The sequence below is a fragment of the Stomoxys calcitrans genome, chromosome 5 (assembly GCF_963082655.1).
Source record: "Stomoxys calcitrans chromosome 5, idStoCalc2.1, whole genome shotgun sequence".
NCBI classification, from domain to species: Eukaryota; Metazoa; Arthropoda; class Insecta; order Diptera; family Muscidae; genus Stomoxys; species Stomoxys calcitrans.
This window is the reverse complement of record NC_081556.1, coordinates 94,513,838-94,541,143: the sequence shown is the minus strand read 5'-3', so window position 1 is coordinate 94,541,143 and position 27,306 is coordinate 94,513,838. Positions and strand designations below refer to the sequence as shown.

The 27,306-nt window shown below is 43.1% G+C and overlaps 1 protein-coding gene across 1 annotated transcript; it reads left to right on the top strand.

Moving 5' to 3' along the window:
* Positions 1-26,782, top strand: LOC106086681 (DNA polymerase zeta catalytic subunit). The gene is made up of 17 exons (XM_059369871.1): positions 1-189; positions 256-485; positions 550-1,039; positions 1,102-1,615; positions 4,833-4,949; positions 5,029-5,451; positions 5,735-5,810; positions 5,869-5,991; positions 8,782-12,313; positions 12,373-12,852; positions 17,998-18,332; positions 18,394-18,612; positions 18,720-19,290; positions 19,363-19,476; positions 25,725-25,915; positions 25,985-26,212; positions 26,278-26,782. Exons 1-17 carry the CDS (start codon positions 64-66, stop codon positions 26,675-26,677), a joined length of 8,169 nt encoding a protein of 2,722 aa, XP_059225854.1. The 5' UTR covers positions 1-63; the 3' UTR covers positions 26,678-26,782.
* Positions 26,783-27,306: the final 524 nt, after the last annotated feature.

Sequence of the window (27,306 nt, the reverse complement as noted above, 5' to 3'; positions counted from 1 at the left end):
TTTCACAACTGCCTTATTTTGCCTGGACATGAATTTGGATGAATCCATTTGCCAAGAGTTAATATGGACAACGCCAACAATGAGGGCATATTTTCTCTGCGTCTGGTAATAGCCGACTTTTACATGGAAAAACCGGTACCCGGTTTGGATCCGGTCTACTCAGAGTTTCGTGGCAAGGAAATTAAAAGGGTAATGCATTTTTTTTACATTTTTCCATAAATCCTTTCGTTTTAACATATATATCAATTTAAATAGGTGCCAATTATACGGGTTTTCGGTTCAAATGCTCAAGGCCAAAAGACTTGCATGCATGTGCATGGAGTTTTCCCATATTTCTATGTACCCTATGACCAGAAAGACTTTGAGTCGGTAAATAAGGCAGTATATCAGTTAGCCATGAATTTGGATAAGGCCATAAATGTGTCTCTAAGTCAGGGAAGTTCAGGGGCGCAGCATGTTTTTAAAGTGCAATTGGTTAAGGGCATGTAAGCGTAGTTTTAACCGTAGTTTGGCTAAAATGTATCCAAATTCATTCTCTTTATGTTGTAGACCTTTTTATGGCTATCACCGCTCCGAGCATCAGTATTTAAAAATATATATGTTTAATCCCCGCTTCGTAAGGAGAGCCGCAAATCTGCTGCAAAATGGAGCCATAATGAACAAAAATTTCCATCCGCATGAAGCTCATGTCCCTTATGTCTTGCAATTCATGATTGACTACAATTTGTATGGAATGAGCTTTATACATGTTCCCTTGGAAATTGTAAAGTTTCGTCGCAGTGATGCCAACGAGTTGGTGCCCTTTAAGAATCTCAAGGAAACACAGATTTTAGACAACAATGTGGTTAAGAAGCTATCCTGCAGCACACTTGAATGTGATATTGGTTCCAGTTTTATATTGAATCGATTTCAGTTGGTCTCTAAATCAACAAATACAGCACATTCCAATCCAGGCATTGAGTCGATATGGAATGATGAGAAACTGCGTAGACAGAAAATGGCTCAGGCTCTTGGCGATGATGAGGAGAAATTAAAGGCAGTAAGTAGAATGAAATTCGGAATTTCGGAAGAATGCTTAGATTTTTCCTCTTGTTCTTACAGATACCTGCTCTTGAGGTGCCAGCTACACAAGATAGACCAAATATCTATCCAACCGAAAGTGAAACCTTCTATCGCACAGCCTTATTAAGCAAACTCTTGGCCTTGGAAACATCCGCCTTAGAAAATACCCAGTTATCTGATCAAACCATTAATTGTACTCTACAATCAAACGTCACTAATGCAAGCAATATTAATTTGAATTTAAGTCTTTCCACTGCCAAACAACAAAAACGAACATTTAACTTAACAAAAATGCTACAAAATTCAGTGTATCCTGAGGAGTGCAGTCAAAAGGATAATTTGATAAATGCCTCATTTGTGGCAAATCATTTATCCAATAACAATGCATTTCAGCAAAGTTTGTCGCTGGATTTGACTTCTTTGGAGAGTGATGGAACTGCAAAGCTTGCAGAGGATGAGAGTATATTCCTTGAAGAAACCATAGTTGATGAGGAATTGGTGTTAAACTTGACGCAGTCGCAGAATAAGCAACATGTACCACACAATGCAACATGTAAGTAACTAAGGGTAGAACTAGAATGTAATATGTAAGGAACTAAAGGCAGCGATGGACTGCAGTTTGTGGGCTAAGTCGTCACAAATTTCTTTGTTGGAGTTTGCACTTTCGGAATCTTTAGAAATTCTCCAACGGACAACGTGACGCCAGAAGAGGTTGTCACTGAAAAGCATTCGTCGGAGGCCCTTAGGGAACTTGTGTCTGAGCCGAAAATTTTTTGGGCGATAAGAAGTTTCGACTCCTTTAAGTCGCCAGGCCCTGATGATGTATACGCCTGTTGAATTACAAGCTGTGTCTGATAGACTGGTTTCCTGGCTTAGGGAGATATACTCTGCTTGTATCAGAATACCATATATACCTGTGGGATGGAGGGACACGAAGGTCATTCTGAAAGCAGGGAAACCCTACCACATGAAGGCGAAAGATTTTCGTCCTATTGGTCTGTCATCCTTTATGCTGAAGACTCTTGAGAGGTTAATATAGACATATCTTAGGGCAAAAATCACTGGAGATCGCCTGTCACGGCAGCAGCATGCATATAGTAAAGGCAAATCCACCGAAACAGCCCTTCACGAACTAGTCGGCTACATAGAAGGTTCTCTCGCTGTCAAGGAATAGCATTTCTTGACATTAAAGGTACTTTCAATAATGTTAAGCCGACGTCAATCATGGAGGAGTTGGAGTTTCTAGACACTTCCGTAAGAAAGTTTATTAATTACTTACTAAAAGATGCATTACGGCAGGCTTGGGATCTGTGGATCTAAAAAGATGGGTCAGCAGAGAAACACCTCAAAGAGGTGTACTGTCTCCTCTACTTTGGAATATAGCCATTAACAAGTGGTGCGTATGCATGAAGTGACTTTTTCGGTTAGGGACAAAGTTTTCCAGCACTCTAAGAGATATACTTTAGGAAACTCTACATGCAACAGCAAAGTGGGCTACTGAAAGTGGTCTGGGTATAAATCCATGCAAGACAAAAGTAGTTCTTTTCAGCAGGAGATAAAAATTGCCTACAGTGGAACCTGTCTCTTTGGGCGGAGAGAATGTTCCATTCACAGAAAGCGCAAAATACGTGGGTGTTTTGCTGGACAGGAAATTGAACTTCAAATTCAACATTGTGGAAAGGGCAAGAAAGGCCACTTTTGCCCTATACACCTGCAAGAGAGCCATTGGCAAAAGTTGGGGGTTTAGACCGCGTGTCATGCATTGGGTATGCACTGCAGTTGTCAGACCTATGATGCCAAATGGTGTTGTGGTCTGGTGGACGGCGCTTCAAAAGTCCACCTACTGCTCAATACTTAATCGGTTCCAAAGGATGGCTTGTTTGTGCATCACAGCCGCACTGAGGACGACACCATCTGAAGCACTGAATTTAATGCTACATCTTATGCTTCTGGACATTGTGGCTACCCAAATTGCAGCGACCACTGCCGTGAGGTTAAGGGAGTTTTCTCATTGGTCATGTGGCGGCTACGGACACTGTGTTATACTTGATACAATATCCGATGTTCCAGGCAGTGTGGATTACACCCTACCTGAGTCGCTTTTGATAAAAATTATTGTACCACTATTCCTGATAGAACAGATGGGAACTACGATATACCTGGTAACAGACTGGTACATTGACTTCTATACGGATGGTTTCAAACTAAACGACTTGTTGGGATTTGGGGTGTACTCTAAAGATCCAGAACTGGTCATATCGAAAAGGTTACCCGACCAGTGCAGTTTGTGTCAAGCAGAGATCCTTGCAATTAAGGAAGTGATGGAATGGCTAAGATATAATGTCATTACGACTATTGGCATAAATATCTTCTCAGACAGCCAGGTAGCTATTAAATCCCTCGAGAACGTATTTCTGAACACAAAAACCGCCCTCGACTGTCGCAAATTTCTCAACGAGATGGCTGAAAAGTTCAAAATTCACCTGTTCTGGGTGCCGGGCCACAGAGATATCCCAGGGAATTCTAAAGCAGACGAACTTGCGAGACTTGGAACTACTTTACACACTCCAAGGACTATGGAATCTGTGGGAATGCCTCTAGCGACATGTAAGCTAAGTTTTCAGGGCCATGCCCGAAGCACAACGAATGATAGATGGTCGTAAAGAGGGGTCTGTGAGAATTCCAAAACCATTGGGTTGCCCAAAAAGTAATTGCGGATTTTTTAAAAGAAAGTAAATGCATTTTTAATAAAACTTAGAATGAACTTTAATCAAATATACTTTTTTACACTTTTTTTTCTAAAGCAAGCTAAAAGTAACAGCTGATAACTGACAGAAGAAAGAATGCAATTACAGAGTCACAATCTGTGAAAAAATTTGTCAACGCCGAGTATATGAAAAATCCGCAATTACTTTTTGGGCAACCCAATATATGGCCTAATCTAGACTTTAAGGGGTCTACCGCTTTGCTGTCATTAAGGGGTCTACCGCTTTGCTGTCACTGGCTAGAACAGACGCCTCAGTCATTGTGTCCGTCATGACAGGTCACTGTCTAATCAGGAAACATGCTGACAGCCTGAAGGTTGCCAGCAATGACTTTTGCAGAAGCTGTGTGGGCATAGAAGAAAAAGAGACTATAGAACACCTGTGTGTGTGTCCCGCACTAGCAGTCAGAAGGAGTTCCACTTTAGGTTCTCATTTCTTTGAGAATCTGTCTGATTTAGCGGATGTGAACATTCGCAAGTTATTGGGCGATCTGGATGGTTCATCGGTAGGAACTAGAAGGCATCTTCCTTCTTCTGTTCTTGTGGTATCACAATGAACGAAAACGTCTAAGTGAGTCTGATAGCAAATGCAAATTTTGCCCATGAACATTCCACTAAGGAACAGGGGCAAACTTCTCACATATCAATGACTGCTGTTCGATTCAAGTTTAAGCTCAATGATAAGAGGACCTCCTTTTTATAGCCAAGTCCGAACGGCATACCGCAGTGCGACACCTCTTTGGAGAGAAGTTTTACATGGCATAGTACCTCACAAATGTTGCCAGCATTTAGAGGGGAAAACCACCGCTGAAAATTTTTTCTGATGATCTCCCTAGGATTCGAACCCAGGCGTTCAGCGTCATAGGCGGACATAGCCGACTGCCACTTAAACCTTACCAAACCTAAGGTAGTCAGTCTACAAAGTTTTTCTTTCAGAATAACATCACTTTTCCCAGAGAAACAATTCTAAAATCTAATTTGGTATTAAATGTTACTCATCTTTTAGTGCGTGATGAAGATGTAGAACTATTGGACATTCTACAGCAACTAGAAGATGACAATAACAGCGAGAAAATTGACTTGGACAGCAGTTTAGCGCCACTTAGTCAAACTCACAACAATTGTAAGTAGAAGTATTCTTTAAAGTAGAGTAAACTTTTTATTCTAAAAATTTCTTCCTAATTTCTATTTTCAACTACAAGTGGATGTTTTATCTCCGCAACTTTTGGATAAAGAAACCACCGCCGCAGCTAAGCAGCAATCCTGTTTGCCAGATTTTGAATCCGATCACGAAGATGACGAAAAGGACGACGATAATATACATGATTTTTCTGTGGCATTGGAGAATTTAGATGATCTTATATTGAAACTAACACAAACAGCTACAGAAACTTCTATTCTAGCATCACTGCCACAAACTGATGGATCGGATGATGTACCAAGGACTCCGACCAAATCAACAAAAGCTAATATAAGCTCAAAAACACCACCGCGCACCCCTACAACCCCGAAACAGCGGCGTTTGGTTCTTGCCGGTTCGCCCACCCGTTCTCCGAGAACTCCGAAAAGTGGTCATAAATATAAGCCATTACCATTGATAATTACAAATTTATCTACTGGCAAAAGTAAGGGTTTAACTGATCTGGCGGACTATGGCTTATCTGTCGATCTCGAAGTGCAACTTTCGTGTAACTCAAGACTTTGTAGAATGGCAATACGGTCAAAAAAGGAAATATTTCGGTATATAAAAAAGAGAGTACTGCTCATCAAGAGTATATAACCCTCTTGATATATGAATCTGGATCAGAGTGATAGTATCACTCTCAAAATTTTTTCTTCGATATCGACAAACAGGCCATGAATCTTTTAAATCAAACTTGAGACGTTTTTTCTTTTTGGCTATTTCAGAAATTATTACTAGTTCTGTCCATAACCCGACAACGCCTAGTAAACCAAGTGCAGCAGCTGAACAATCTACCAATCTGTAAGTTGATTTCTTCGTTTGCATGAACTTTTATACCAAATCGTCGACTTTATTTTAGACCTTTAGCTTCTTTACGCAAGAAACTGGCACTGACAGAATTACGTCGCAAAAGTATTTCTTTGGAATCCAATATCCCAGACATTCAAAATGAACCGGTGGAAATCGTTGATATGACAAAGTAAGCAGGTAAATTAGATGTAAAACCCCTCCAAAGAACTAGTCGAAGAAATGAATAGGTTATCAATAATATTATAACAAGTTAGTGTTGTTGTTGTTGTAGCATTGTGTTGTGTCTATCTTTAATCTGCTTGGTTCTGTTGAATATCAATATCCAGGAACTCTGCGACTAAGGTGGGGTGTGTTCAAAGGGATCTGGGTCTGAGTCGTGCGGGTCTGCTGGGCAGTTAAACAGATGCTGTGTGGTCCCAGATCACAATAGGGACACATCCTGCCCGTTGGCTTCAATCTTTGCATAGTAGGAGTTGAGGCGGCTGCAACTGCCGGACCGTAATTAATCCAGAACTACTCTGGTCAATCTCATGGCAGCCGGTTGTATGCACCTCATTGACCCGATGGAGTCCTTTATCGGTGTACAACACACTGCTACAACAACAAGGAATCAATCCCATGGCAGCCGATGGTACGTACCGTATTGACCCGATGGAGTCCTTCATCGGCAAGGACTGCTGCCTCAGTGTACAACACACTGCTACAACAACAACAAGGAATGTTCCATACGGAGTCGCTGCAACGGCAGTCGCGGACAATCAGCGGTTAAAGGCGGAGAGTCTCAGTGAGAGGCTGGGCGGCATCGGCTCTTGCATAAATATTGAGTGCCTGTGATGCTCTATATTTCAAGACCAGTTATTGGCGCCTTCAAATAACCAATAGCCACCTTGTTACCGCGGCGGTTGGTCCTTTGGACCGGTACGAGCTTCCTCACTTAAAGGAGCTTGACGAGGATCGACGGCCCACATGAACTCTGGTTTGCCGGGGAAGGTCAATTTCTTCAGGTGCAAGTGGAGACTGTCGTTCTCCAAGGACCAACCCGAGCTGTTCACCCACATCTTCTGCCGTGTCTGCACGAATACTGTCTAGACCCGCTTGATATGCCGCTTGATCTAGAGGTTCTCGAGGATTGACGCCCCACATGAAATCTGGTTTGCCGGGGGAGGTCAATTTCTTCAGGTGCAATGGGACACTGTCGTTCTTCAAGGACCAACCCGAGCTGTTCAACCACATTTTCTACCGTGTCTGCACGAATACTGTCTAGACCCGCTTGATATGCCGCTTGATCTAGAGGTTCTCTCTTGTAGCGTTGAACCTCACGCTCTCGATCATATAGGTCCATCTTAAGGCTTCTGGGCGGTGGATACAACAATATGATGATTTGGATGGTCCCCGCGATAACAGCCCAGAAGGTATTGTTTGGACGGCATGTAGAAATATCTTCAAACTGGTAGTATATTTGTCTGCTGATGGAGGTGGTCCACGTGAGGACTGCGGACACATCCCGTCGCAGTTTAAAGGACGGCATTCTGGCAGATCTGAATATTATTCTACTGCGTGTTACAGAGCTGACGAGACCACACCGCTGTATAACTTACCACAGACCTACCAATTTCTTTGTACCTGGTCAACAAGGTTTCTTTATCAGCACCTCAAATGCTGCCAGCAAGTGACTTGAGGACCTTGTTTCTATTTCTGACCTTATTGCAGATTGCAGATTGCAATGTGAGGAGAATGTGTGAGAGCTGTCAAATGTGACGCCAAGTATTTTGGGATACTTGATGGTCGGAATTGTTGCTCCATCGACCATCATATTCAGCTCCCTGTAGTGAATTATGTGGCTGAAGATTTGGTGGCAGATATCTTTAGAACTCTTGCAGCGAAATAGGAGGCAAGTTCGTTGAGGTAGACGTTCAACCTATCAAAGATGTCATCAATGAATGCGGGGCTCGATGCTATGATCGTACAATCGTCCGCATATGATACGATCTCCAAACCGTCTGGAGGGAAGGAATGAAGTATAGGTAGAGGTTAAACAGTGCCGGAGATATCAACCCGCCTTGGGGAACTCCCTGTTTCACTCTATAGGTGTTTGACTTCTTATCTCTTCCACACACCGCTGGCGACTACACAGATAATTCGCGACGCAGCGTTTTAGGCCTAGCTGGAAGGACGTGTTGGCGATGTTCTCAAATAGTTTGGCATGGCTGACCGTGTCACGAGGACCGTCCTATCGCATGGCCTGGGCTGATTGAAGCCACAGCAAATGTGTGCGGTGATAACATGCAAAGCAGTAGTAGTCCTATGCAGCCTTCGAAATCCATACTGATTCGGCTGAAATTTTGCACATAAAATTTTGCTATGGTTCCAACAGCCCTGCCAAGTGTAGTCCAAAAGGGTTTATAACCTTAAATAGTTCCCATACAAACCGATCGCCCCCTATAGGTGGCGCAATTATTTGGCTGAAATTTTAAAACTATTTTTATGGCTTCTAATAGTCATTACGAGTACGGTCCATTTGTATCTGTAGATCTATCTGCTACATATTTGAAAAAGTCATTCAAAGAACCCGTCAAAGGCAACGCATGTTGGAGGGTATATAAGATTCAGTCCGGTCGAACTTTACATGCTTTTACTTGTAATAGTTTTTTATACTCACCACCAAAGGAAAGGGTGTGAATACAAATGCAAAATGCAAAATTTGCCCATGAACATTCCTTTAAGGAACAGGGGCAAACTTCTCACATATCAATGAGTGCAGTTCGATTCAAGTTTAAGCTCAATGATAAGGGGCCTTCTTTTTATATTCGAGTCCGAACGGCGTGCCGCAGTGCGACACCTCTTTTGAGGAGAAGTTTTTACATGGCATTAACGGCACTGCCCAACTTAATGCGTGTCTACTTGTTTAGGTTAAGCTTGTATAACTTTTATACTGTCATTCATGTGTCTAAATTCATTTCAGTAACACCAAAAGACGATCGACAAAAAGAATGGTCGACTTGGATAAAACGCATGTCACTTGCAATTTAACACCACGACGAACAAATGAAAAATTTCTCAAAGTCTACAATGTTGAAAGTAAGTCTCCAAGTAAGGAGCAGAATATTCTTAACAGCATTGCGTCTGCCGTTGCCGCAAACATAATGGAAACAAATGAAAGTAACTCAACGACTTCTAAAGAAGCTACCCCAAAAGATATTCCCCAACAGTCTAAGGATAGCGAAACAAAAACTAAAACTAATGCAGCCAGTTGTTCTAATTACAAAGTAAATCCTATTCTTGTTCCCTCTGATGATGATAATGACGAAATTATTGCTTCGGATAGTGAAGCGGAAAATGTATCTTTTCGCCACAGAAAAACTCCAAATTTAAAGCGACTACGTAGAAGCTTTCTAATGGCACACTCTGTCAAAAGACGTAAAATGGCATGTTCCGAAGCCAAAGGAGTTAATTCTTCTAAATTTTTTAATGATTCGTCAAAGTCGGTGAGCGATAGTAGGGACATAAGTGCCACCAACACTAAAACGGCTGAGAAAAAAGAACCTTCGCCTCCTCACATAACTATGCAAAAAGAATGGACTTCGGAGTTAATGGGTGAGAAGCTATCACTTCCATGTTCGTCTCAAAAATGTGGATCAGGTGTTGCAACTCAAAACTATTTGAATGTCGAAAAGGAAAATCACTCCAGAGTTACGAAAAGTAAAACCAAATGTGATTCCAGAGAAGAAGAATATCAGAATATCCAGCAACAAAAACCAAAACAAACCAACGTCCTTTCAGTAATGGAGCATTGTGCAGAAAATTGTAAGACAAATGCAGATTCAGAAACTTTAGGAGAAAGCATTAAAACAGGCAACTGTCCTCCCTCAAATGATGTAAGAAAAAGCAGAAGAAACATTTCTAATCAGTGTGGTGAAACCTCTGATCACCCAAAGAACACAAAACCGAGTGTATTGTCAAATACTAAAGAGAAGGTTGTGACAACTAATGAAGCTGCAAGAGATTTGAAAGCTGCAGAGGGACCAGTGGGCAAAGTTTCATTGAATAACAAGAAAACAGATGAGTCTACTACCTCAAATGGTTTAAGAAAAAGCAAAAGAAATCCTTTTAACCAGTATGGTCAAGCTACTTACCAACCAAATAACATGAGGAATATAAAAACGAGGGGATTGCCAAATACTGAAGGGAAGGCTGTGGCCACTTATGAAGCTACACAAGATTTGAAAAGCAAACGAAACATTTCTAATCAGTTTAATGAAGCTAAGAACATAAAAACGAGGGGATTATCGAATAGTAAAGGGGAGGTTGTGACCACTAAAGAAGCTACAGAAGATTTGACAGCTACGAGAGGGCCAGTAGATAAAAGGTCATCAAATAAAAAGAAAGATTTGGAAAAGAACAAAGAAATGGCTTTGCATCAAAATCACAACAGAAATTCTAAACCAAGTATTAATAGGGAGCAAGATAAGTCCGATGGAGCAAGCAATTCCAAGTTACAGCCTAAAAACGCTTGTCCTAATGTAAAACTTTCAGAGGGGGAAAACACAATCAAAAAGTGTCAGGTGCGATTAAAACGTATTTCAGAACAATATTTTCCAAGGAATCATATAAACGAGAGCCTTAAATACTCAAAAGATGGAGAGCTGCCTATGGAAGAACAGCATTTCAAATTGGCCAGCAAATACAACAACAGTTCAGCTGAGGGAATATCTACATCTCAAATTGAGGACCATGCTAATTTCAAAACTCCCGATAATCTTGAATTCGAGATGGAGAAATCAGAAATTGGTAAAAGTGAAAAACAAAATGAGAGTGTAGAGTCAATGGAAAATTTAAGATTGGAAACTGAAGATAGTTTGGAATCTGAGAATAGTTCCAAAGAAAATTCCCTGATAGTGCTATCAAGTGAGGAAACAAAAATAAATGGAAATAAATCTTTATCGGGAATAGAGAGCTTGACTTCAGAAATCAAAGAATCGAAAGCGGAACAACAAGATAATGATGACAATATACGAAAGGCTCTCCTAAAACTCTCATCTTTGCTCTCCAATGATTGTCTGGAAGACTCGGCTAAGAGCACAGCACCAAGTTTCGTAATGCCATCACCTTCCCTAGAGTTCATAGCTGAATCGCCACCTTTTGCAAGTTGGGATGACGAAATAGGCTGTACTCCTACACCTCCCATGGCAAATGCTGTCAAAGAAAGCAAAACTCCGAGACTATGTGAAAAGTCAATCGATTTAAATAGCCCTCTATTGTTTACCCAAAACTCAAGTCCATATGCTGTGCCTCAAAATAAGGAGGTGAGCATAGTTTTGTCATCTTCCAATAGCACAGATGCCCATGCCCATTCCACTGACATGCAATCGTTAATAGTATTGACACCCTTAGATTTGCCTCCCAACCGAGAGGAGGTTATCAAAGGTTGCAGCAAGCTGAAAATTCCCGAATATAAATTTCAACACCCATTTTACAGCAATCCTGATGATGTCACCAAACATAAGGAAGTTGGGTTTACAATTTTGCAAATAAATAGCAATAAACTCAATGATTTGGAAGAATTCCAAAGTGTTTTGGGGGGCCAAATTAAAGGCCTTACAGCCTGGAGACGGCAACAATTGGCCTTGCTGGGTGGGCCCGAGATGCTTACGAAATATCGGAATAGCCAACGCATAAGGGAATATTTTGCCTCCCAAAAGAGGGTGAGTATTGAGCCACAAATAAATGCCCCCTCGAGGCAAGATGCCAAACTTTGGCTTAAAGCTCGTGAATTGATGAAAAGTAAAGGCAATGCCGAAGAGTTGGAGCAGAAAGTTGGTGCTCTTCACCACCAAGAGGATAGTCCCATTAAAATACGTCGACAGAAGGTAACTATGATGTTAAATGCCGCCGACTCTAATGGATCCGGTGAGGATAGCGATAACAGCTTGGACACCTCTTCAATGAGTCTAACGTTGACTCCCTTAACCCCTGGCACACCAGTGCAAAGTGATTTAAGGGAGAAGTTGAACAAAAGTTTTACTCCTGTGACCACAAAATTTGAAAAAATTCCCTTAGAACGCCTGCCTAGCTTTAGAAGACGTGACAATAGACGTGTTCTGCGTAGAGTTTCACTCAATCAAAAATTAAGACAAGCATTGGAAAAAGAGGCAAACTCGCATAGTCGAGAAAGCTCTCAGGGAGTAACATCAGAAATGACTGAAAAATGCAAAGAGTTATTGCATAGAGAAACTTCCTCCCAGAGTAGAGAAAGCTCTCAAGGAAGAGAAGCTACTTCTCAGTCGGCTGAGGAGAGTGTTATACCTCATTCTTCCCAAAATAGTGAGACAAGTGTTTCAAGTCAAACAGCCTTGGCCGAAATGGAACGCTCTTCATTTTTACGTCAAATAGCAGCACATGATGTTACCATGGCCGGGAATGAGTCAACCTTGAATAGCAGTTTTGGTTTCAAAGTGGCTCTAGAAAATCTTCAAGAAGCCAAAGCCGATATAGAGGTTGGTACTTTTATCCGTCCTTAGTTCTCCTCACTATTCACTTCTGCATTGCATTTCAGTTTAACTATCTTACCATCATAACCTTGGAAGTGTTTGTTGCTACTCGCGAAGATCTGTTTCCAAATCCCCAAATAGATGAAATACGCTGTCTATTTTATGCCATCGAAAATAGTATACCCAATGATCACATTGACAACGATAAAAAATTACCTCGCAAGGCATGTGGTTACATAATGGTACATGATCCCCGCGACATTCATCCCAAAGAAGGTCGTATACACGGTCTAGACAGTGACTTGGAGGTAACCATTGTCCAGAGCGAAGTTGAAGCATTGGAGTCTTTGTTAGGTCTATGTGCACGTTGGGATCCTGATATTTATGCCGGCTATGAGATTGAGATGTCTTCGTGGGGTTTTATCATCGATAGAGCAAAATATTTGTGTCTAAACATAGCTCCCCTGCTGTCGAGAGTGCCGTCGCAAAAGACAAGAGATTTTGTCGATGAGGATCGTGAACAATTTACCGATTTGGATGTAGAGGTAAGTCTTTTATGTGCAAGACTTTAGGTTTAATAGGCACTCTGCCATCAGACTGACTTAGGCGTTTTCGTCCATTGTGATACCACAGGAACAGAAGAATGAAGATGCCTTCTAGTTCCTACCGTTGAACCATCCAGATTACTTTAAAAAGCCTAATGACTTGCGAATGTTCACATTCGCTAAATCAGACAGGTTCTCAAAGAAATGAGAGCCTGAAATGGAACTCCTTCTGACTGCCAGTGCGGGACACACACATAGATGTCCTCACAGCTTCTGCAAAAGTCGTTGCTGGCAACCTTCAGTCTGTCAGCATGTTTTCCGATTAGACAGTGACCTGTCATGACGGACGCAATGGGACTGGGACGTCTGTTCTAGCCAATGACAGCAAAGCGATAGACCTCTTCAAGTCTAGATTAGGCCACATAGTTTTGGAATGCTCACAGACCCCTCTTTGCGACCATCTATCATTCGTTGTTCTTTGGGCCTGGCCCTAAAAACTTAGCTTACATGTCGCTAGAGGCATACCCACAGATTCTTCAGTATCTCTGGAATGTGTAGGGTAGTTTCTAGTCTAGCCAGCTCGTCCGCTTTACAATTCCCTGGGATATCTCTTTGGCCCGGCACCAAGACCAGGTGAATTTTGAACTGTTCAGCCATCCCGTTTGGAAATCTGCGACAGTCAAAGGCTGTTTATGTGTTCAGAAATCCTTTCCCCAGGGATTTAATGGATGCCTGGCTGTCTGAGAAGATATTTATGTCAATCGTCGTAATGACATTATATCTTAGCCATTCCACCACTTCCTTAATGGCAAGGATCTCCGCTTGATACAAACTGCAGTGGTCGGGTAACCTCTTCGATATGACCAGTTCTAGATCTTTAGAGTACACCCCAAAGCCCACCCGGTCGTTTAGTTTGGAACCATCTGAATAGAAGTCTATGTAACTTCTGTTACCAGGTTCGTAGTTCCGATCGGTTCTAACAGGAATAAAGGTACAAAAAGCGGCTCAAGTAGGGTGTAATCCACCCTGCTGGAACATCGGAAAATGTGCAAGACTTACTCGGTGACAAATTTGCCCATGAACATTCCATTAAGGAAGATGTCCAAACTTCTCACATATCAATGAGTGTTGACCGATTCAATAATATGACTTAAGGTCCATTAAACTGGTCAATGGCTATTCATAACATACTGTAGCCTGGTAGCTATTTTTTTCCCAGAACCGGCACGGGATGATAATGAGCACCACACGGGTTGGAACTCTAAGCTCTGATAGCGGCGCATCGACAGGTTGTGGATAGTGTAATGCAAATACAGTCGCAGGCATTCAGCGATATCGAGTCGAGAGTCACACTGAGAGGCCTGGCAGCACTGGCTTTTGCTTAAAATTCTGAGTGCCAGTGATACTCGATAGGACAAGGCGAGTTGCTGGCGCCTTTAAATAACCAATGGCCATCATGTTCATACGGCGATCGGTGCTATGCACCGGAAAAAGCTTGCTCACCTATAGAGCTTGACGAAGATCGTTACCTCCACATACCAGTGCGCAGACATAACATGCTGTCTAGGCAATACCTTTTGGGCTGTTATCGCAGATATCATCCAAATCATCATCTTGTGGATAGATATCCACCGCCCAGAAGCCTTAAGGTAGACCAACATGATCTAGAGCGTGAGATTCAGCTCTACAAGAGAGAACCTCTAGATCAAGCGGCATATCAAGCAGGTCTAGACAATATTCAGGGAACCACCGTGGTGCATAGGTTAGCATGCCCGCCTATCGTGCCCAAGCGTCCGGGTTCAAATCCTGTCGGCGAGAACACCTTAAAACATTTTTCAGCGGTGATTATCCCCTCACCAAATGCTGGCAACATTTGTGAGTATTTCAGCCATGTACAACTTCTCAACCAAGAGGTGTCACTTTTCAGCGACACGCCGTTCGGACTCGGCATAAAACCGGAGGTCCCCTTATCATTGAGCTTAAATTTGAAACGGGCAGCACTCAATTGATATTGTGAGAAGTTAATTTCCCCCTAATTTGTTCCGCAATGGGATGTTTGGGAAACATTAAAAAAGACAATATTCATGCAGACACGGTAGCAGATGCGGTAAATGGCTACCGGGTGAATGTTGTCCTTGGAGAATGACCGCCTCCCATTGCAAATGCAAATTTGCCCATGCACAATCCATTCAGGAACAGGTGCAAACTTCTCACAATGTGTGTGCAGCCCGATTCAAGTTTTAAGCTCAATGATAGGGGGCCTCCTTTTTATAGCCGAGTCCGAACGGCGTACCGCAGTGCGACACCTATTTGGAGGGAAGTTTTTACATGGCATAGTACCTCACAAAGCATTAGGAGGGGATAACCACCGCTTAAAATTTCTGATGGTCTCGCAAGGATTCGAACCCAGGCGTTCTGCGTCATAGGCGGACATGCTAACCTCTGCGCTACGGTGGCCTCGCATTGCATCTGAAGAAATTGACCCCCCCGGCAAACCAATTACGTTCCGGTAGATGCGGCCGCCTCAACTCCTACAGAGCAAGGATTCATGCCGATGTGCAAGATGTATGTATGATAATTGTAACCAGGGACCGCACGATACACGTCACCTGTTTAACTGCCCAGCCAGACCCACTGGACTCAGACCCAGATCCCTGTGGATGCACTCCATCTTAGTCGCAGAGTTCCTGGGTCTTGACACTCAACAGAATCAAGCAGACGATAGACGAAGATAGATTACAACAAACTGCTACAACAACAACAGCCAATGTGGCTATAACAACAACATTTTTTTTTCCAAAAATGTTGGGCCTCAGGCCTTGAATACCCCGCACTGTATTACATTTGTCGACATCACCATAATCCACATAGCCGATACCGAACCAAACACACCTATGTAGGAATCGTTTGGACTACAACTACATACACTTAGTTTACTGCTCTCCTTCTTTCCTTTTCCAATTCTGCCTTTTATAAAGAATTACGACTGGGTATGTAGGAGGCCATCTGGCTCACAGGTTTGCATCATGGCTCAAAAGTTTAAGAATCCTGTTGAGATCATAGGCTAGGTTAAGTTAAAGGACACGCGTTTAGCAATCGGAGACCCTTAGCCCATTGTGTTCATCCTCGAAAAAGATAAAATAAGAGAGAGTGAAATGAGAGAAAGAGAGAGAGAGAGAGAGGGAGGGAGAGGACTTTGCATGTACATGCACATGCGCGTGACACGCGTTTAGCATCCGGAGACCCTTAGTCCATTGTGTTCATCCCAGAAAAAGATAAAATAATAGAAAGTGAAATGAAAGAAAGAGAGAGAGAGAGAGAGTGAGAGGACTTTGCATGTACATGCACATGCGTGTGAAGATAAAGAGAGAACTAGACAAACGAATTTCCAAACGCTTACAGTACTTCAGAATGACAAGAGGATCGAATGTTTATAGAGAGCTTAGAGGTATTTATCCATAATCTTACCCCATCTCCCCACCATCGCGGGACATTAACACAGCAGATGCGTCTTCAACTGCTTCTCATCCCCACAGACCTTGCAGAAATCAACCCAAACACTTACAGTATCGAATGTTTATGAGGAGCTTAGAGAAGAAAAGAGGTATTTATCCATAATCTTACCCCATCTCCCCACCATCGCGGGACATTGACACAGCAGATGCGTCTCCAACTCCTTCTCATCCCCACAGACCTTGCAGAAATCATCCTCGCCTCGAGCCCATCGCAAAGTCAGCGACCTGACATCGCAGTGAGCTGTCCAGACCCCCACTAACAGACCAAGGTCGCGCTTCGTCAGCTCCAGGACAATCGATGTCCTCTTTCCCGGGAACTTCGGCCATAGGGTTTTGCTACCCTGCATCCCGCAGCGCCAGCCTACGCCAAGTCTGCGCGTTTGCTGTAATGGACATCCACAATTCCTAACAGCCAGCACAAGCGGGGTTCACCTTCGCCGTAGCAATCGAAGAATTCTCCTTCCCGAGAACTTCGGGCGTAGGGTTTTGCTACCCTGCAGCCCGCAGCGTCAGCCTACGCCAAGTCTGCGCGTTCGCTGTAATGGACATCCACAATTCCTAACAGCCAGCACAAGCGGGGTTGACCTTCGCTGTAGCAATCGAAGAATCCTCCTTCCCGAGAACTTCGGGCGTAGGGTTTTGCTACCCTGCTGCCCGCAGCGCCAACCTACGCCAAGTCTGCGCGTTCGTTGTAATGGGCATCCACAATCCCTAACAGCCAGCGCAAGCGGGGTTCGCCTTCGTCGTAGCAATCGAAGAATCCATCCAGGACTCAAATCTGGCCAGCTCTGCAGCCGGGTCGTTACTAACCACCCCTTGATGGCCCGGAATCCAGCACAAGCCCTGACCCGCAGCCAGGGCCTTCAGCGCCACCTGACTATCCACATAAATCGTGACAGTCAGAGAGAGCCGCCGTTCCTCACTCAAGTTCACATCCAAAGCCTTGAGGTTCGCGAAAACCTCTGCCTGAAAGGCACTGCAACCATCCAGAAGTCTATGTAGCTTCCTAATTCTAGGAATTTAACAAAAACCCCTGAATTGTTTCACCCCGGTAAATTGCATCATTCTTGGAATGGTTTTCATTTCTGAGGCGGAAAACCTGGCGTACTCCCTATCCAAAAAATACCAGCCAGTTGTTTTTGATTCTTTGTTCTCAAGCTCATTGAAACTATGTGTGTGTGAGTATAACAGTACAATGGTGCAGTGGGTCACTTAGATTTCCTTCTAAGTGACCCACTGCACATTAGATTTCCTTCTAAGTGACCCACTGCACCATTGTACTGTTATACTCACACACACATAGTTTCAATGAGCTTGAGAACAAAGAATCAAAAACAACTGGCTGGTACTTTTTCGATAGGGAGTACGCCAGGTTTTCCGTCTCAAAAATGAAAACCATTCCAACGACACAGTCTTGCTTACTCCATTTATCGCTTAAAAAATGTATACAAAGGTTTCTTTCTCGACTTCACCTTGCCGACTAGCTGAGGGACTCACGTAATCTCGGTCACAATTCAATTGAGGATGTGTGCGAAGTTTTAGACTTAAGTCGGTCTGTTTGCAATGACTCTCATTTCATGCAAACACACCCTCTGTGGTATAGAATTTTTCTTGTATTCTTATTTTGCAGATGAAATTATGTGGAAGAATTCTATTGGATGTTTGGCGTTTAATGCGTTCCGAAATAGCATTGACCTCTTACACATTTGAAAATGTCATGTATCACATTTTACACAAACGATGCCCCTGTCACAGCTTTCGCTCATTAACCGAGTGGTATTTTTCCCCTGGTTCACGTTGGATAGTCCTGGAATACTTTTTGGAAAGAGTGCGAGGAACTTTGGCACTGCTGGATCAATTGGACCTGATTGGTCGTACCAGTGAAATGGCAAAACTAATAGGAATACAATTTTATGAAGTACTGTCGAGAGGATCCCAATTTCGGGTGGAAAGCATGATGTTAAGGTGAGTTGAATTCATTGTTTGGTAGCCTTAAAAAATATAGTTGTTTGTATTCACATTTCAGAATTGCCAAACCTAAAAACTTAGTCCCCCTATCTCCCAGTGTACAGCAAAGAGCTCATATGAGAGCGCCCGAGTATTTACCCTTGATATTAGAACCCCAGTCGCGCTTTTATGCTGATCCCTTGATTGTGTTGGATTTCCAGAGTTTATATCCCAGCATGATTATAGGTTACAATTATTGTTTTTCCACGTGCTTGGGGCGTGTAGAACATTTGGGACAGTAAGTAAAGTAAAACGTTCTAGAAGGCTACCATGACCACTTCTTCTAACCCAAAATGTCCTGCATTTCATGCTTTTCTACACCATATATTTCCCATTTTATTTCAGATCCACTCCATTTGAGTTTGGCGCCTCACAATTACGCGTTTCTCCTGCCATGCTCAGGAAGTTGGTTGATCGCGATCTCATTACCATCTCTCCTTGCGGTGTAGTATTTGTCAAGTCTTCCGTGCGCGAGGGCATACTGCCTCGTATGCTAACAGAAATTTTGAATACCCGCCAAATGGTTAAACAGTCCATGAAGCTGCACAAATCAAATTCGGCACTACAGCGGATTTTGCATTCACGACAATTGGGCTTGAAGCTAATGGCCAATGTTACCTATGGTTATACGGCAGCTAATTTCAGTGGTCGCATGCCAGCCGTAGAAGTAGGTGACTCTGTTGTGGCCAAGGGCCGTGAAACTTTGGAAAGAGCCATAAAAACTGTGGAGGCCAATGAAAATTGGAATGTCAAGGTTGTCTACGGTGATACGGATTCTTTGTTTGTTTTAGTACCTGGTCGTAATCGTGAAGAGGCTTTTCGCATAGGTGAAGAAATTGCCGAAGTTATAACGAAAAACAATCCTCAACCGGTCAAATTGAAATTGGAAAAGGTTTACCAGCCATGTATTCTACAGGTGTGTTAATTTTGCATTCATTATAATTCGGAGCTTGAAATAGTAACCTTGCGTTTCTTCTCTTGGCTATAGACAAAAAAACGTTATGTGGGCTATATGTATGAGACGGCCGATCAGAAGGAGCCTGTCTATGAGGCAAAGGGTATTGAAACTGTGCGAAGAGATGGCTGTCCCATGGTGGCCAAGGTAAGATTTTTGAATAAGTTATTCATTAGATAGGTAGTTTATAGATGTTAAATTAGGATGAAGGGAAGTTAGAAGGAGGCCAGTATAGCTATTGTAACTACGAGCTTACTTATTTAAAATCGGTGCAGCAAGTGATAGCATGTGTGGGGCATGCGGGGAAGATGTCATTGTTCGGCTTTCGCGTCTAACAGTTACCGGCACTTTGGTGGGGACACAATACCAGACATGAACCAACTTAGGGGCGTGGCATGGAAAACAATTAAGGATTTTGTAAGTATCATGGAATTCCTACCTTCGATTTTCTTTTTTGAGGTTTCTTGTTAGTATTTATAGGGCACAACAAGCCGATTACTGGCTTAGGTGTATGTCTATAGTGACATGGGGCAGATTAATGTCTGCACCTTTTTAAAACCTAAACTATGCTAACCTAGGTTAAAGGGCCTTTGTTTGCAAACTCGGTTGCCCTCGGAGACCTTTGGTCAAAAAATGAAACCGAATAATACTGAAAGAGATCCACCACAGTACAGCGTAATGTAGTAGAGAGAAAAGAGACAGAAAGGAAATGGGAAACTAACGCACACGGCAAAAGCGAAGGACAAAACACGTACAGATATGCATTCACCTTCCTTATACATCATCTAAAGCGAGATGTTCAGCGCTACAAGAAGTAATCTCTAGATTAGGCAGTGTTTTAGGCGGGACTAGATAGTAGAAGATTGCACGGGAGTCCACGAGATCGCGCGTGATTGCATTAAAATTCTTCGCACGTGAGCGCGTATGAGTGAAATAATGCTCATGACACCACATATGACTCACGAGAAAATCATGCCTCATGAGACACCCATGAATGACAAGACATTCACGAATCAGAAGACATTCATGATTCACGAGACACTTATGACTCACGCGTGATGCACTGAATTTAATGCTACATCTTATGCCTCTGAACATTATGGCTACCCAAATTGCAGCGACCACTGCCGTGAGGTTAAGAGAGCTTTCTCATTGGTCATGTGGCGGCTACGGACACTGTGTTATCCTTAATACAATATCCGATGTTCCAGGCAGTGTGGATTACACCTTACCTGAGCCGCTTTTTGATAAAATTACAGACCACTATTCCTGATAGAACCGATTGGAACTACGATATCCGTGGTAACAGAACGGATGAGCTGGCGAGACTAGGAACTACCTTACACACTCCAGGGAAACTGGAATCTGTGGGTATGCCTCTAGCGACATGTAAGCTAAAGGACACTTACGACTCGGAAGACACTCATGATTTATGAGAAATTCACCATGCGTCTTTGTGAATCGTGATTTTGATTTTTCTCTTGCGACGTAATTTTATCGTGAGTCGTAATTTTCTCAGGAGTCTTGAATGTCTCATAAATCGTGAGTGTCGCGTGAGTTCTTTGTGGGACGTGTATGAAAAATATTTTTGTCACGTGATCGTGCATGAACGTGAGTCGACATAAAAAAACTCAGGCGTGGGCTTGGGTGAATAAAATTTTATCTACTAAGCTAGCTACCGAGAGTACATCGTCCTTGAAGTTCGACCACCACCCATAGCACCAGAAGAAGTTAACCAGAGTTGTTCTGGCTAGAATGTATTCTTGCAGTTTCGGCCGCCTCTATTTCTAGGATTGATGACAACGTGTTGCATGTGTCCCCGACTTGTAACCAGAGACCACATTACACACGTCACCTCTTAAACTTCCCAGTTAATTCTACTCGACTTAGAATCAAAACTCCCTGGGCGCAGAGTTCCTAGTTATAGATATTAAGCAGAACTTAGCTGACAAATGAATGGACGAAAACGCATTGACTGCAACAACAACAAAAGCGAAGGTAGCTGGGTAGATGGAAAAAGAGTTTCCCGGCGCGGGATGGCTATGCTCCGATTTGTGTGGTGTTCATTGTCATCACAAGAAGCTCGATTGGGAGCTACCGGGCGCGTCCACAGATTGCGGATAATAGAATTCTAAGAGATAATCGATACGACAAGGCGCCTTTAAATAAACCAATGACTATAACGTTCGGAGGCCACCGTAGCGCAGAGGTTAGCATGTTCACCTATGACGCTGAACGCCTGGGTTCGAATCCTGGCGAGACCATCAGAAAAAAATTTTCAGCGGTAGTTTTGCCCTCCTAATGCTGGCAACATTTGTGAGGTACTATGCCATGTAAAACTTCTCTGCACTGCGACACGCCTTTCGGACTCGAATATAAAAAGGAAGCCCCTTATCATTGAGCTTAAACATGAAACGGACTGCACTCATTGGTATGTGAGAAGTTTGCCCCTGTTCCTTAGTGGAATGTTCATGGGCAAAATTTGCATTTGCAATTTGCAAAACGTTCCCGCCGCGATCGGTCGTATGGACCGCATAACGACAGCAAGAGTTTTCATCGATAAGTGTTTCCCACATTTAGCGTCTTCAGGCCTGTATCTTACCGAGAATTCGCACAGGAAAATTATGTGACTTAACCTATACTTGAAAAGGTCTATCGCTGCGATGTCGATGGCAAGAAACACGCTTCAATTAATGTGTGCGTCATGACAGGTCACTATCTGGTCGAGAAAAATGCTGACAGACTCAAGGTTGCCAGGAAGAAGAGGATATATAACATCTGCTGTGTGTGTGCCGCACTGGCAATGAGAATGAATTCCACTTTTGGTTTTCATTTCTTTGAGAACTTCTCTGGTTTTAGCGGATGTGAACATTCGCAAATTGTTGGACTTTTTAAAGCGATCTGGATGGTTCAATGAAGTTTAAGAAGATATCTTCCTTTTTCCGGTCCCTGTGGTACCACAATAGACGAAAAGTCTAAGTGAATCTGATGTTAGACTCTCACTTAAACCCAACCTAGCCTAACTTATGACATGCATAGAAACCATGTAAAACCTTCTCCCCCAAGGGGGTTCGCACGGCGGCTTGCTGTTCGGACTCGGCTATAAAAAGAAGGTCCCTTGTCATTGAGCCTAAACATGAATCGGACAGCCCTTTTTGATATGTGAGAAGTTTGCCCATGTTCCTTAATGGAATGTTCATAAGCGAATTTTCATTTGTAATCAGGCAACCACTTCTGCAACTACATCGACTCCAGTTTCTTCAGGACCGCGAACTCAAAGACTCGTCTGAAAGACGACACACCCACCAAGTTGTCTATATATCTCCCTAATTCCTAGCACCTTAATAAAGACTCCCGCCTCGGGGCCTCCAAGCCAATCTGGAAGCATCCGTGTATACACATGATGCGGGGAAATTGCGAGGTACCCCTGCCCCTGTGCTCATTCTCTGAGAAAACCACCTCCAAACGGTTAAGGAAGTTGTTGTTGTAGCTGTGTTTTGTAAACCGATGAGGCAGCCCTTGCCGATAAAGGCCTCCATCGATCAACCTGGTACGTACAATCGGCTGCTATGGGATGTTGTTGTAGCAGTGCACTGATGTACACTGATGCGGCAGCCCTTACCGATGTACACTAATGCGGCAGCCCTTGCCGATGAAGGCCTCCATCGATCAACCTGGTACGTACAATCTGCTATGGGAAGTACACCTATGGTACATAATCGCAGTATATGTTATGCCACGTTCTATAACCAGACTCTTAAAGATTAAAGAACGCAAGTTTTCCGACTAACCCAATATACAAGTTCAAGGCATATTAGCTCCCGGCACGGTATAACCATGGGCACCACACGGGCTGAAACTTTGAGCTCCGATCTGTGTAGTGTTCACCTTCATCATTTAACTGGGAGCTACCGGGTGCGTCCACAGTATGCGGATAGTGGAATGGTCCATACGGCATGACAGTAACCACGGACAATCAGCGGTATCGAGTGGAGAGGCCGGGCGGCACCGGTTCTTGCTTAAATACTGCGTTCCTATGATACTCTATGTGACAAGGCGAGTTATCGGCGCCTTTAAATAACCAATGGCTATTACTTTCCCGCGGCAATCGGTCTTATGGACCGGAACGAGCTTGCTCACCTATAGGAGTTTGACGAGGATCGCCTTCTTCACATGCAAATGTGACTACATTATTCAACAACAACTAAAACCATAGACGAGGATTGGCTCAACCACCGCTGTAAATATAAAATACAACGTTTCAGCCTATTCCACATCCGTCTACCTATCCCGGCACAGGATAGATGTGAGCACCACACAGGCTTCAACATTTAGGTCCGATGTGTGGTGTTCATTGCTGTCACGAGAAGCTTAGCTGCGAGCTACCGGGCTAGTCCACAGTTTGCGGATAGTGGAATGTTCCATACAGCGGTATCAATCGGAGAGTCTCAATGAGAGGAAGGGCGGCAGCGGCAAATACTGAGTGCCTATGATGCTCGATATGACAAGGCGTGATATTGGCGCCTTTAAATAACCAATGGCCACCTTGATCCCGCTGCGTTTGGTCCTTTGGACTGGAACGAGCTTGTTGACCTACAGTAGCTTGATGAAGATCGCCATCTCCACATGAAAATATGGCTACGACGACGACGACGACCTATCCAGTTGCGACAGGAGTATAACTTTTTCCTCAAAGATAATTTTTCAGCTAGGTTTCTGGTCACGAATCACGCACAGAGAGAGAGAGATAGAGGGAGAGAGAGAGAGAGGGGGGCTCTCTACCCCAGCCCGCCCAGATTCTTTGAAAACACGCAATTTCTGTCTTTTTGCGAAAATACCAGCTAAGTATTTCTGGGGTTAATACCAAGTTCATTGACCGTACTTGTAAAATTATTTCTTTATACCTTGGCCCTTTCCTTCTCAAAAGGCCTGAGAACCCCTTTAAAACCCAAAAGTCATAAAACAGTGGATTAAATCCCCACAAAACAATTCCAACTCAAGATCTAGATATCCGACCCATTGACATACAGATTAAGTGTGAGGCAGCCACTGAGGTTATGAGACTTAAGGCGATGGGAAAATGGATTGAGGATGGAAGCAACTCATACCATCGCGGTATAATGGAGGCGGCGATAGGAAACCTGGAAGGAAGGAAAGAGGTTTCCGATCGGATACCTGAGATGAACCTCGAAGTCGATTGCGAGGCAATGCTGCCATCGGCATAGTCTTGAATTGACGAAACTCTAGTATTACCATCTGGAAGATCATGTTACACAGATGGATCAAAGCTAGAGGACAGAGTGGGCCTGGGGGTTTACATTAAGAACCCAGGGACTGAGATCTGTTTTAGACTGCCTAACCATAATACGGTCCTGCAGGCGGAGATCCGGGCGATCACGGAATGCTTGAAGTAGTGTGGTGCTAACGCGAGGACGTCGAGTGTGAACATCTTTACGGACAGTAAAATTGCCATAAGGGCAATAACAACCAGGACGGTAAGGTCACGAACAGTATTGCAGTGTATTTTACCATCCTTCTCTGAGGATGGTAAAATCCGCATCGTTTGGGTGCCGGGCCATAACGGAGTAAGGGGAAATGAAAGGGCAGACGATTTGGTAGCGAAGGCCAGAGGACTGTCGTCAATAAACTTGGTTAACCCGAAGCCTTTCGGGTCGACGAAGTCCGAGTTAAGGGAGTAGGCGACGAATGCGCATGCAACATTGTGGAACAGCGAAACGGTCGGTAGGATGGCGAAAATCCTATGGGGGGATCCAGATCGTGAGAAGACAAGGCTGCTACTGAAAGGAAGCAAGAAGGAGGTCAGTATAGCTATTGGTATCATAACGGGACACATAGGACTACGAGCTCACTTATGTAAAGTCGGTGCGACAAGTGACAGCATGTGTAGGGCATGCGGGGAAGATGATAAGACGTTGGAGCATTTCCTTCGTCATTGCCCGGCTTTCGCGCCCAACAGATACCGGTACTTAGGTGGAGACACAATATCAGACATCACCCAACTTAGGGAGAGTGGTATTGAAAACAATTAAGGATGTTGTAAGTAGCACGGGATTCCGAACTTAAAATTTTCGTTTTAGAGTTTACTTTATAGTTTTTACAGCGTACAACAAGCCGATTACTGGCTTAGGTGTATGTATATAGTGGCATGGGGCGGATTAATATCTGCACCCTCTTTTTAACCTAAGCTAACCCAATCGAGATCTTCGCTAACGAGATCATACATCATTAGTGTAGGCATACATTGACAGAAGTAAGACTAGATAGACATCTATCTCTAAACTACAGACATTTGAAAACAAAACACAGAAGACTGAGAAATTTGTTCTATGTTTGGAAAAGTACGCCGTTAATGATATCGCAAATATACTTTTCAGATGTTAGAGAAAGTTCTGCGCATACTTTTCGAGACGGCCGATGTCAGTCAGGTAAAACAATACGTTTGCAGACAATTTACAAAATTATTATCCGGTCGGGCTAATTTGCAAGATCTCATATTTGCCAAGGAATTTCGTGGATTGAATGGCTATAAGCCAAGTGCCTGTGTACCAGCCCTGGAGTTAACCAGGTACAACATTCAAAAGGAATAATTGAAAATGCAAATCCATTACTAAGTCTCAATGTTAATTCCAACTAGAAAATGGATACAAACTGATCCAAGGCGAATTCCCAGAAGAGGAGAGCGGGTGCCGTTTATCATAACCAATGGACCCCCGGGAGTGCCCCTGATACGATTGATACGACATCCCCATGAAGTGCTGGCAGATGAAGGTCTTAAAATCAATGGGATTTATTATATAACTAAGGCCATAATACCGCCCCTTAATCGTTGTTTGCTACTTATTGGGGCCGATGTCAACGAATGGTAGGTTAAGACGAAATTGAAACCACGGCAGTTTTCTAAGTCATAATATCTCTCTCACTCGAAAGGTTTACCAACTTACCTCGCAAAATTCTTATGACTCCTGCCTTATCCATGGCCAACGAGGTCATATCAACTTGTACCAGCAGCAAGTCAAAGAAAAGTACAATTTCGCAATTCTTCTCCACCACAAATTGCATTGTCGATTGTGGCCGTCAGACTAAACTGGGTATTTGTGAAACCTGCACCGGCAATGCCACCCGTTCTATGGTCATATTACAAACAAAAATGTCCAAAATCGAAAGAGGTTACCTGACAACTCAACACATTTGTCAGGCGTGTTGTGGTCGTGTGGGCGATTTGAATTGCAGTTCCTTGGATTGTCCGGTGCTCTATGTATTGGAAGGGAAACGTAGAGATCTACAGCAGATTGTACACTATCGTAATCTAGTGGAAGAGAGATTTTAGTGAATATTTGGTTGCAGCTTGTATTATATTTGTGTACATTTTTTTTAATTCCAAAAGTTATTTATTGTCAATTTTATATTTTCTATATAAAAATATTCTAAAATATATTTTTTTGCATGGGATAAATGGATGGCTTTCGTTAATGGGAGAAACTTTTTTACCTTCCTATCAAAGACGTCCACTCAATATAAACTTAGATTTCTCACGAAAAAAAAACGTACAGCTTTGGTTTAAAGTTTGGTGCTACCATGTCAGCCCACTACTTGACTAAAGAAATCCAATGGTAAGAAAAATAGCCTTTCAATTGACCAATGAGAAGGAAACCATCTGGTATTCATACACAGAGAACAAGGTAAGGACCTGGGAAAAAAATTTTTTTAATTTAACCTTCAATCTATTTACAGCAATGGTGATTTAACAACAATGACATCTATACCCGTCTCATCTATTATTTGAGGATAACAAACCATCAAACAAGGTATTGAGCAGGCAAATAGGCGAGTGACTGAAGTATTTGGCTAAGCTTGGGTTGTCACAGAAATGCACATCGCTTAAACCTAAACACTAGAGGTGAGTTGATTTTGGGTGCGTTTAAACGAAGCTATTGGGTTGCCCAAAAAGTAATTGCG

Bases quoted from the DNA above. Each gene is read 5' to 3' on its own strand.
- LOC106086681 (XM_059369871.1), top strand. From the start codon at position 64: ATGGACAACGCCAACAATGAGGGCATATTTTCTCTGCGTCTGGTAATA. The intron at 1,616-4,832 runs GTAAGTAACTAA...CTCATCTTTTAG, and splicing joins TGTACCACACAATGCAACAT to TGCGTGATGAAGATGTAGAA. The intron at 18,613-18,719 runs GTAAGTAAAGTA...ATTTTATTTCAG, and splicing joins CGTGTAGAACATTTGGGACA to ATCCACTCCATTTGAGTTTG.